This window comes from Corylus avellana, chromosome ca6 (assembly GCF_901000735.1).
Source record: "Corylus avellana chromosome ca6, CavTom2PMs-1.0".
Taxonomy (NCBI): domain Eukaryota; kingdom Viridiplantae; phylum Streptophyta; class Magnoliopsida; order Fagales; family Betulaceae; genus Corylus; species Corylus avellana.
Window position 1 is genome coordinate 27,528,661 of NC_081546.1, and position 12,932 is coordinate 27,541,592.

Sequence of the window (12,932 nt, forward strand, 5' to 3'; positions counted from 1 at the left end):
TTATCAAATGTTCTTCGATGTATTGCACAAACTCTAAAAGTATAGCACTGCCTAACCATATTCGTCGACTTTATATATTAATGCAAGTAATTAAATCCACTAACTAATAGAAAGTGTCAATACAATTGACTGCATGTCTGCATGTCGGTAACTCAGCTAATGATGCTTGCAAAATGAATAGCAAGTAAGAAAGTTTGTCAGATGTGAGAGAGATACTTTGTTGCTTAAGTCAATAAATTTGTGAACAAAATTCCCTCCAAGGGTGCACAATGATGGGCGCATGGACGCGGGTAGGGACTGGGACGGACTGGAAGGGATCCAGTTAATGCAGAGACATATTTGTTCAAGATTTTGATATATTTATCTTCAAAGTAATTTTGATTTATGAGCTTGTGAAATACATGTAATGGATTTGTGGACATAATTGTGCAGACTGCAACAAGGTGGTTGTTTTGAATGTACAGCATAGCAAGGGGAACTGCTCAAACTACATTTATTATTTATTTTTTTGTAAAGTAAACTACATTTTATTTAACTCCTCTAAAAAAGCTGTTTTTCCTCTGTTACTGCAAGTACAGAGTATATGAACGTAGCAATATGACAAGGAGCTATGCAATCTATTACCTTAATGAATCTGCTTACTCGGTGGTGTGTAATCTATCACTTAGAGTGAAAGCAGAGGAACTTTATCCCTAAATATGACTACATTTGCTTCCTCTCTGTCTCTGTCTCGGTCTCTCCACCTCAATAATATGCTCTACACATAGGTTGCTTATGTTCCAACCTTGGAGATAACAATTGATTATTGAACTTCTCTTTGTATGTACAAGCTTTTCTTTTTGCTTTTTCTGGCCATAATTTATAGGAAATGTGAGTTCTTTAGTTCTTACAAATGGTGATCTGCAATCTGAAGGTTGATGTTGAAGATAAACATGCTGTTCCTCACAGAAATTGGGCAAAGCTAATGTTTGTTAAAAAAATTTATTTATCTTTTGTTTTATGTTAAGAGTAATAATACACCCTTCAAACAGTGAAAAAACATACGAACAAAGTATTTAGATGACTTCATTTAAGTGTGTTTTGACATTTTTTATTTTGCCAAAAGGCGCTGATGATTAGAATTTGATGATTTTATCAAATTTGCAACTTATCACCTTTGTTTTTAAGATGACCCATGTTATCATGTTATGGTTATGTCACTTGAAATGAGGATTTGATTCCTCAAGGTAAAGTTCATGTCATTGAAATGCAATAAGACAATTACAAATCAAGCATCACTTATCCAAAAGACATGTTTAATAATTGAAAGAACTATTTCATTGAAAACATAATTGTTATTATTGAAAATGAAATAAATATTAATATTCATTAGCTTGGTTGTAAAAATTGAAAGAATACTTGAACCAATTGGAATTGGGTATCGAAACTAAACAGTTTTATTTATAAGAGGGCTATATAACCTGAAAACCTCAGCTTACGAAAGGTATTTAAAAAACAAAACAAAAAAAACATGAACAAAACTAGCTAGACATCCAACTTCAAGACTCCAAAAGCCCAGCTACTGGTACAAAGCCCACAAAAGATTACCCAAAACAAAAACAACCCAATACACCGTTTCTTCGACCTCAGTCAACCTCCTCAATCTTAGGCCCAGATCCAGAAGCAGGCCCAGTAGACCCACCACCATAGCCACCATCAGGCATGCCGCCACCCATAGGCACATCTCCGCCTCCGCCGCCGCCCTGATACATCTTCGCAATAATCGGACCGCAAAGCGCTTCCAACTCCTTCATCTTGTCCTCGAGCTCGTCAACCTCCGCCAACTGGTTCCTGTCAAGCCACTCTATCGCCTCGTTCACCGCCTTCTCGATCTTCTCCTTGTCGGCGGGGTCCAACTTCCCGGCAATCTTCTCGTCCCGCACAGTGTTCCTCATGTTGTACGCGTAGTTCTCCAGCGCGTTCTTCGCGTCCACCTTCTTCTTCACCTCCTCGTCCTCTTGCTTGTACTTCTCCGCCTCGTGAACCATTTTCTCAATCTCTTCTTTGCTCAACCTCCCCTTGTCGTTGGTTATAGTAATCCTGTTCTTCACACCAGCCGTTTTATCCTCCGCCGAGACATTTAAAATCCCATTGGCGTCAATATCGAAGCAAACGTTGATCTGAGGGACACCTCTCGGTGCCGGAGGAATGCCGGTGAGCTCGAACTTTCCGAGAAGGTTGTTGTCCTTTGTCCTGGTTCGCTCCCCCTCGTACACTTGGATCAAAACTCCAGGCTGATTGTCGGAATAAGTCGAGAAAATCTGCGCTTTCTTCGTCGGAATCGTCGTGTTCCTCGGAATCAACGTCGTCATAACGCCGCCAGCGATCTCAAGCCCGAGACTTAACGGCGTGACATCGAGCAACAACAAGTCCTGCACTTTCTCGCTCCCCTCGCCGCTTAAAATAGCGGCCTGAACAGCGGCGCCGTATGCGACAGCTTCATCAGGGTTAATACTCTTGCAAAGCTCTTTGCCGTTGAAGAAATCCTTCAAAAGCTGCTGGATTTTTTGAATCCGGGTTGACCCGCCCACGAGAACGACCTCATCGACCCCGCCTTTATCGATCTTGGCGTCGCGCAGGCACTTCTCCACCGTCTCCGTACACTTCTTGAACAAATCCATATTCAATTCCTCGAATCTCGCCCTGGTAATAGTCGCGTAAAAGTCAATCCCTTCGTAGAGAGAATCAATCTCGATCGTCGTCTGGAAGGTGGAAGACAGAGCCCTCTTGGCTCTCTCGCACGCCGTCCTCAGCCGCCTCAGCGCCCTCGCATTGCCGCTTATATCCTTCTTGTGCTTCCTACGAAACTCCGCCACAAAGTGGTTCACTAGCCTGTTATCAAAATCTTCACCGCCGAGATGGGTGTCACCGGCCGTGGCCTTCACCTCAAAGATACCCTCCTCGATCGTCAACAAAGAGACGTCGAAAGTTCCACCGCCAAGGTCGAAGATGAGCACGTTGTGCTCACCTTTCCTCGACGCCTTCTTGTCGAGCCCATAAGCGATGGCTGCAGCGGTGGGCTCGTTGATTATCCTCAACACGTTGAGCCCGGTAATGAGTCCGGCGTCCTTCGTAGCCTGCCTCTGCGAGTCGTTGAAGTACGCCGGGACGGTGACCACCGCGTTGTTTATGGTCTGACCCAGAAAAGCCTCGGCGATCTCCCTCATCTTCATCAAAATCATGGCGGATATCTCCTCTGGCGAGAACTGTTTCTCTTCGCCCTTGTACCTGACCACGATCATCGGCTTGTCTCCGAGGCCGGGGACCACCTTGAAAGGCCAGAGCTTCATGTCGTTCTGCACCGAAGGGTCGGTGAATCTCCGGCCGATGAGTCGCTTGGCGTCGAACACCGTGTTCTCCGGGTTCATCGCCACCTGGTTCTTCGCCGCGTCGCCGATCAGACGCTCCGTGTCGGTGAATGCCACGTAGGACGGGGTGGTGCGGTTGCCTTGGTCGTTCGGAATGATCTCAACACGGTCGTTTACCCACGCCCCTACGCAGCTGTAGGTCGTGCCCAGGTCGATGCCGATAGCCTTTTCGATCTTAGTCGCCATTTCCTCAGAATTCGGACACACAAAAAAAAAAGATGAAAAACTTTTTCCTCGAAGCTTGTGAAATAACTGTTTGAGCGGTTAGGGAATGAAAATCTGAGGTGGGTTTGGATGAGGAAGCTAGAATTTATAGTGATTGTGAGAGAGAGAGAGAGAGAGAGAGGAGTCCTGCTAAGAGGCTGAGAAGAGTCAGATAAGTGTCTGAGAGAGAGAGAAGAGTCCTGCTACGAGGCTGCGAAGAGTCAGATAAGTGTCTGTTAAAGTTTAATATGGCTTTATTAAAAAAAAAAAAATTGTAGAAAAATCTCTCTCTTCCTAGTCCTGCTAGATTTTGTTTTTTTTTTTAATTTTTTGTTAAATTTTAATGAGTTAATATTTAGTTTCTAATGCCTCAAAATTTATTTTTGGATTTAAAATTAAAATCTAAGGGTGGAAAGTTAACTCTTTAGGGATTGTATCACCCAAAATGGATTCGATCATCCTAAATTTGGTGCTAATGCCTTAAATTTGGTGCTAATACCTTAAATTTAATACTAATACTTCAAATTTAATTTTTTTTTTTTTAATATCTCTTATTCAATTAAAAAAAAAAAATAGACCAGACTTTGGCAGACGCTGGGATGACCCCAGGCTGCCGAAAATATCAACTCGAGAGAGAGATTTGAGAAATTTGAGGCAAATTCGAGTGAGGACTAGAAGAATAGAAAGAGGAGTCCTGCTATCAGGTTGCCAAGGGTCAGACAAGTGTCTGCCAAAGTCTGATGTGGCTTTATTAACAAAAAAAAAAAAAAATTGTAGAAAAATCTCTCTATTCCTAGTCCTACTTGATTTTGTTTTTTTTTTTTTTTGTTAAATTTTTATGAGTTAATATTTAGTTTCTAATGCCTCAAAATTTATTTTTGGATTTAAAATTAAAACCTAAGGGTGGAAAGTTAACCCTTTAGGGATGGTATCGCTTAGAAGGAATTTTATCATCATAAATTTAGTGCTAATACCTCAAATTTAAATTTTCCTTTAATATTTCTCCTCTTCAATTTAAAATAAAATAATTAAAAAAAAAAAGTAAGAATGTCCGACGCTTGGCTGCCTCATGGCAGCTGAAAATCTCAACTCTAGGAAGAGAGTGAGTGACAAGTAGGAGAGTGTGCTGGAGGGTTCTGGAGTGTTTGATCTTTTGGTTTCTAGAGCGGGATGGGAGGTTGAATTTAAAAAAAGTGGGGCTGAACTAGATGATATTTACGTGGGTACCGTTGGTCCTCAGGGTGAATTAGGGGACCCTAAAGGAGGATATTTTGGGACTATGAGGGGACATTATGTGGCGGTGGGCCGGTGGCTGTATGAAGAGTTTTGGGGTTGACGTGGGGAGAATTGGCGGGTAGAGTGAGTGAAGAGGTGGCAGCTTGCTGAGGGGTTTAAGTGGTTATTAACAACATGTTAACCACTAACTGCTATAATTTCTAACCATTTAATTGTTATAACCGCTATAACCGCTTAGCGGTTAAAGGTTATTGGGTTTACTAACCATAACCACTAACCATCTTTTTATATAATATATTTGGGAAATCATATCAAAAATCCTTAGGTCAACGCGCTTTTTTAAAAAACTTCCTGGGTATTTTTTTTTGAAAATTTAGTTCATGAGTCACTCGGAACTACTAGAAAACTCCCTACCGTCAATTTTTGTTAACTGCCGTTAGTCCACTCAAAACGCACCATTTCATCTGATTAAAATATTAATTTTTTATTAATTTAATTTTAAAAAATTAAACTTAAAAAAAATAAAAAATAAAAAATAAAAAATTGAAGGGTGTGAGGAGTAGCAGGTACCCACCCCACTTGACCACAGGGGTGTGGCCATGGCCAGCCTAGGGGTGGGTTGAGGCCAGCCTGGGGGCCCAGGCACTGCAGTAGCCCGGGGTGATTTGAAGGGTGGCTTCTGCGGACCCTTACAGCCCCACCAGGGTGGCTCGAGAAGCACCCTTGGGTGGCTTGAATGACCATCCCTCCCTCAAGCCGGGGTGGCTAGCCGTGGCTAAAGCCCTTCCCCAGGGGTGTGCTGAGGAGTCTGGCCACCCCAGAAGCCACCCAATGGGTGGCTTAGAACCCACCAAGTGGGTGGAAAGGGGGTGGCTGACCTGCTACAAGGGGTTTTGGTGTGCATGAGGCTCCTGGCTTGGAGGGTGGCTTCAGACCACCCAGAGCCACCCCATGGGGTGAGAAACAGAACCCTGTGGGTGGAAAGGAGCTTGGGCCACCCAGAGCCACACAGGGGTAGTAGCAAGCCACTCCTGGGGGGGTGGTCAGCGCCCACCCACAGGGTGAAGAAGCTGGCGCCACCCACTTAGGAGGGGTTGGGGGGGGGTGGCCGAGGGGGTGGCTTGCGGCCACCCCTTCAATTTTTTTTTTTTTTTTTTTTAAGAGTTTAATTTTTTAAAATTGATTAATAAAATTATCTATCCGAACAAAGCATTCGTTTATCGAATAACGGCGGATATAAATGTGATGAAAGGAAGTTACATTGAATTAAGTATTGTACGAGGGAACAAATTACAACTTTAGTAAACGTTATTTAGATACATTATATTTTATCAAATATCTTATAATTATAATTATTATAATATTTATATATCTAATATAATCAATTGATCATTAATAATTAAATCACATTTTTGTTTTAGATAATTAAATCACAATGATAATGTTCAATGACAATTCAAATACTTTATTCAAGTTAATCGTATTATATTATTATCAATGTACAATGATAATGTGATTGGTATAATATCAAATTAAGTAATTGTCATTGAATTAAATAATGTGTTACTTATAACCAAAATTAAAGTATTAATGTATTATCATTCTAATTTTAGTAATTTATATATTATCACTATAATTAATATGATTATATCACATGATGAATTGATCATTAAATCATATGATTATATAATAACAAATAATACATATATAATAAGATCATATGACTATATAATATTAAATTAAATAATTGACATTAGATTCAACGATGTGTTACTTATAAACACAATTGAAGTATTAATGCGTATTTTTTGAACAATGTTTTCACCATTTTTTGAAAAAGGAAATTTAACCATTTTTTGGTAACTTTCTTAGTTTTGTATCAAATGAAAATATCATTATCATTCTTAGTATTAATGTACTATCATTATAATTTACATGATTATATCACATGATCAATTGATTATTAAATCATACGATTATATAATAACAAATTATACATTTATAATATGACATAAGTATACAATTTCATACTAATTCAAATTTTACAATAATTAAGTACCTATAGACTTAGTTCCAATGTATGTTATAAGTTCATATACGTTATAAATTATAATTATACATATTGAATAATCAAAATGTATAAGATCAATATTTTTGTTTGTTTGTAAGTTTATAAGATCAACACTTAATCGTATGATCTAATGACAATTCAAATACTTGAACTTTTTAATCCATATACATTATTTGTATCATTTAATGTTTTATTTGAACTTTTTTTTTATTTTTTTTATTTTTTATATGTTGTGTTGAACTTTTTTTTTATATATATATATTTTTTATATGTTGTGTTGTTTTTTTTTAAAAAAAAAAAAAAAAAAAAAAAAAAGTTAACCGGTTATGATTTAATATTTAAGGAATTTTTTTTTTAAAAAAAAGTACAAGTAAATGAAAATTTGGGGTCAAATATTTTTGATTTTTCAATATGGGCCCTTTTTATAGCAATTTGGCCCAAGAAGACACTAAAAATACAAAAAACAAATGAGAGTAAAAAATGCTACAGTGATAAAAAATTAAAAAAAAAAGCCCAAAAAGCCAAAAATAAATAAATAAAAAAAGCCCAGAAAGCTCAATTTTGAAAAAAACGGTTATAATGGGCGGTTACCTATTTTACTAACCGCTAACTGCTAGCGCTAGTGGTTAGTAAAATTTAATAACCGCTAAGACGGTTACGGTTAGTGGTTTTTGCCAATAACCGATAACCGTAACCGCCTTGACACCCCTAACTGTGGGGTATGGTAAAAGGCTCACTTTATTGAATCTAAGGGTCAAAATTAGATCCAGCTTTCTTTGTTAAATTATGATGTTTTCAAAATAAAAATATGAGAGAAATAATTAAAACACAGATTAAATTTGGTAAATAAAATGGTCATTCATTTAGAAATAGAAATGAGTAATAATTTGGCGCGTACCATATGATGAAGGAGCAAGAGAGTGAAAGCACACAAGAAAGCTCCACTCGGAAAGGACAGAATGGCGTGTGGAAAGGAATATGGGAGATGCATTCTCCTAATGTCGTAAAAAACTTTATGTGGCGAGCTTGTAAGAATATATTACCGACCATGGAGAATTTAGTGCGTAAGAAGGTGCTTGAGGATCCTCTATGCCCCATTTGTCATTTAGAGACGGAAAGTACAGTCCATGTTCTTTGGGATTGCCCGACTACTCGTGATGTCTGGGGGGCGTGTAGAAATTTTTTTCAAAAAAGCTCGTTCACTGGAACATATTTTTTTCATATTGTAGGAGCTGTTCTTGAAGTAGGGGGTGGGGAAATTTTTCGGGTCTTCTCTGAAACCTCGAGAAGGATCTGGTTACGTCGAAATGGTTGGGTTTATGATCAAGTTTTCTTGCACCCAAGCCAGATAGCCTACGAAGCAGAGGAGGCAGTGCATGAGTATGAAAAAGCCAACGTTACTGATGCCCCCACGAGTGATGTCCGCATAGAGAGCCCACCCCGGTGGAAGAAACCTGGTAGGGGCTGGGCTAAAGGCAATGTTGACGCAGCTCTGGATAAGAAGGCAGGAAAAATGGGTTTTGGAATTGTTCTGCGGGACCATGAAGGAAAAGTTCTTACGGTAAAAAGCATTATGCGCATGGGACTATGGGATTCAGTTGCTGCGGAGGCTCTGGCTGCATATTTCGGGGTAATAGCTGGCCATGAAAAAGGGGTGCAACAACTGATAATGGAGGGGGGCGCAAAGCAGATTATTGATGCAATCAAAGAACAAGGCCAGAATCAGAGTCTGCTTGGTCAGTTAATAGACGATGTTCGGAGTGGTCTTAATGCTTATTCACAATGGAGGGTGGAACATGTGCATCGTGAGGCGAATAGAGTGGCCCATGTATTAGCAAAATTGGCTCTGAAACAGGCCACTGATATTGTATGGCTTGAAGAGGGTCCTAATTGTATTAGAGACATTTTATTGACTGAGCAATTGCTTGGTCAATGATCCAATTATTTATAATAACACAACAATTTCTTTCAAAAAAAAAGAGAAAAAGAAATGAGTAATAATGGATAAACAGGAGAAGGAAGAGTTTGAAGGCCACAAAGGCAAGAAAGATATAGCTACGTTGAAACATTGTGGTATTTGGTAGAGTTCCAACACCTTAATTAAATTATAAAAAATGCGAGGGAGGCTATGGAGGAATTCTGTGAAGCAAAAGAACAGAAAAATAATAAGGAAATACGACAACTAGATCGAAATGTTGTACATTGGGTGGCTCCTCCCTATTGGAGACGCTTGAAATGGAGAAGATCCAGGTCCCTCTCTATGGTGCATGCTTTCAAAATTAAATGGGATGCAACTCTTGACTGGACAAAGAAATTGATGAGTGTGAGTGTTATTGTTAAAGACTATGAGAGAAAAGTTATAGCAACTATATACTTGTTCTTCCAGGAGCTAGGTTCATCACTTATCCAACTGTGGCGTAGGCTTATGCGGCATGAAATGTTGTGACTTTTGGCAGAGATGTGGGTTTTCACAATGTTATTCTATAATGTATTGGAGATAATACATGCATTACGTAAGGAATATCAATTATGGAACAAGTATGGGAATTTGATAGATGATTCGAAGCTAGTTATGCATAGTCTCCGAGTCTCCAATCATGTGAAGTGCTGCATACTAGGAGGGAATTAAATATGGTATATAGCCCATCTAATATTGGTAAAAGCAGCTTTCGAACAAGCCGTAAAGAAAATTTGGATGGACAAATATCTTATTTTTTTCATGATATTGTAATCTTCCATATTTCTACGATTTGATGTTTTATTAATGAATGATCATTCAAATTCTTTTGTTTGGTGGAAACATATATAAGTGCTTTTGACTTGAACCAAAATTATTAAACTACCCAGGATTTAGAAGCTAGAAAAAAATTATCAAAAAATCGTATGGGCGGACAACCACCCTAAGAAAACACAAGGGATATTCCTTAAAGAATAGACAATCTTTTTCAAAAATATCCAATTTTTTAAAGTAAATAAATAATACATATATATTAAAACAATTTGAATTCGATGGATGGCTGACCATACTAGAACATCACCACCCCGAGCATTCTAGTTTGGGTTGAATAATTCAACTAGCTTTTTTTAAAAAGGAAAGAAAAAAATAATAATGTACTTTTTCTTTTTTTCTTTTTTGAAAAACATAGTATATTCCTTTATTTGGGGAAGACTATTCCAAAGAATTATGTGCGACCAAACAAAATGAATGATTAGTCTAAATGGAAAATGGTTTATTATGTATACCAATCGTCCCTAGCTAAAATGTTTAAAATTGTTTTCATATATTTTCAAATTAAAAGAACACCCATCAAAAAGCATTTACAAATGAAGTCAGTATATCGTACACGATTGAATTTGGCTGATTTGTCACCTCGGATAAATTTTACTGAAAAATTTGTGTAGCAAAAAGCAAATATTATTGTAAAGAATCTTATATTATTTTGAGTATTTTATGAGTGTTTTATATTTTGAGGTTTTTGTTAATGTTTTTATTTTTATTATTATTTTTTTTTAAAAAGGGGAAATGTATTATCAAGCAAATATCCTTCACGATTTGATTGAATGATTCTAGGATTCTTATATGCACTTTAATTTAGATAATTTTACTGAAATTTGCTTAGCAAAAAACAAATATTCCATTTGAAGAAACCTACATTATTGTTAAGAAGAATGATGATTGATGGATGATACCTAAACTGTTTTGCTAAGTAAATAATTCTATCTAACATTATTTCCAATCAAGATGATGGCCACAAGATATATCTATCGTCAGATGATCTTCTATCATTAGTAGTTAGAATTACATGTACTTTGGGCAACTTTACTCAGCTATCAACGCAATTAAATCCCACAGCCACCTTTTTATTGAATTGCATAAACTGCGTACAATTCAAGTTAACCTAATTTTAGAATTCTCAATCTTGTGTTTGTGTGTACAAAAGTTTCACTACATTGAAAAAAGAGCAATTATATTATTAACCTAAGCCTTCACATAAATACTAATTCGACTCTCTCTCTTTCCTACAAAATCCAACCAAAGAAAACTCATCACACACAATATTTTAAATTTAAACATAGCCTATGCAAGGTCACACTTTTTATCAAATGTTCTTCGATGTATTGCACAAACTCTAAAAGTATAGCACTGATTAATGCAAGTAATTAAAGCCACCAACTAATAGAAAGTGTCAATACAATTGACCGCATGTCGGTAAGTAGGGGTGAAATAGCGGTTGCGGTTAGCGGTTAGTGGCTAAAACCGCTAACCGCTAACCGCAACCGCCTAGGCGGTTAGTAAATTTTACTAACCGCCTCCGCTAACCGGGTAGCGGTTAACCGCCCGGTTAGCGGTTAACCGCTTTGGAATAACCGCTTTTTTTCTAACCGCTTTTTTGGGCTTTTTTTGGGCTTTTTTCTTTGGACCGATTTTGGGCCGGGTTTGGGCTCACTTTAAACATTTTTTTTTCTCATTTTAAACATTTGTTTTTTCCCTTTTCATGGCCATTTTAGCATTAAAAATTGCTATATACCAAAATCTTGTTAGCCACCTTCTACAAATCTACACATCATATAATATACAAATAAAATTACAACAAAATCATCACTTCACTTGTAGTCTTATACATAAACTCACAAGCAAGTTCATAAACTCACACATAGAAATAAAATAAAACACAAACAAATTCATAAACTCACAAGCAACCAAAAAAACCAACATATATGGTTAAACTTGAAGCTTGAGGCTCATTTCAAACAACCAGAAAAAGTTCATAAACTCACAACTTATTGTTATTATATATATATATATAATATATAAATATATATTATATTTTAAAAAAAGCGGTTAGCGGGTAGCGGTTAGCGGATTTCTAAAACTTACTAACCGCTAACCGCAACCGCCTAGGCGGTTAGCGGTTTTTACTAACCGCTTTCAAAGCGGTTAGGCGGTTAGGCGGTTAGCGGTTAACGGTTATAACGGTTAGCGGTTAGCGGTTGCAGTTAGGCGGTTTTAAATTTCACCCCTATCGGTAAGTCAGCTAATGATGCCTGCAAAATGAATACCAAGTAAGAAAGTTTGTCCGATGTGTGAGAGATACTTTTGTTGCTTAAGTTAATAAATTTGTGAACAAAATTCCCTCTAAGAGTGCACAAATCAATGGTGGATGCATGGACGCGAGTAGGGACTGAGATCCCCTCTAGTATGTTTTGGATGGGAGGGAATTCAATCCTTGTTAATGCAGGAGTATATTTGTCCAAATGGACTGAAGATGATCTAAAAGTGACAACAAATATTCCCTTTCTTGAGAGTAGCTATCATCCATCTCGCACCTTAGACCTAGGTGCTTCTCCCAAAGGTTATTAGGCTAGGGTGTGGAACCATTCGGCCCAATAATTGTTGGGCTCTTTCCTCAATCGGGCTCGTCCACCATAAATTATACTTTTGGTTGTAAAGAGAACCTCATATGAAAAAGAAGGAAAAAACCTAAAACGAAATAAAGATGCGCAAAGGCATAGAGAATCAAATAATACAAGGAATGATTTTGTATGAATCAACATTCTCCGCCGCTGCCAGGAGCTTTCCAGATCAGGGTAAAAAGGCACAGAATCATTGTCACTATCAATCTTCAAAACTCTTTTAATAGAAAAAGAAAAAAAAAAGAAAAAGAAAAAGAAAAAGCCCACAAGTGAGTGAACCCAATCAACATGAAAAACCCACCCAACAGAGCCCAAAATAGCAAAAGCTAAACGGTGACGTAAGGGCGTACGTACCTTACCCAGTTAGCAACAAATCGGCGCCCTCCTCTCAGAAGATTGAAAGCTGAGGTCGACCGACACGTGTGGGTTGAGGGAGTCGCTGTCGCGTTGAGATTCAGCCAGTTGAGCGCCGATTGTTAGAAGGAAGTGCGGGGCCCACAGACGGTAGCCGGTGTAGTTAGGGCAAAGGGAAGGGAGTGGTAAACTCCTCGTGCTTGTTTGTTTGGAAACGTTGGAATTTTAGGAAAGTTAAAAACTTT

General features: G+C 37.9%; 1 protein-coding gene across 1 annotated transcript; it reads right to left on the minus strand.

Moving 5' to 3' along the window:
• Positions 1-1,419: 1,419 nt before the first annotated feature.
• LOC132184371 (heat shock 70 kDa protein-like) lies at positions 1,420-3,803 on the minus strand. Its single transcript, XM_059597985.1, has one exon. It carries the CDS (start codon positions 3,591-3,593, stop codon positions 1,626-1,628), a length of 1,968 nt encoding a protein of 655 aa, XP_059453968.1. The 5' UTR covers positions 3,594-3,803; the 3' UTR covers positions 1,420-1,625.
• Positions 3,804-12,932: the final 9,129 nt, after the last annotated feature.

Coding starts and splice junctions, on each gene's coding strand:
- LOC132184371 (XM_059597985.1), bottom strand. CDS start 3,593: ATGGCGACTAAGATCGAAAAGGCTATCGGCATCGACCTGGGCACGACC.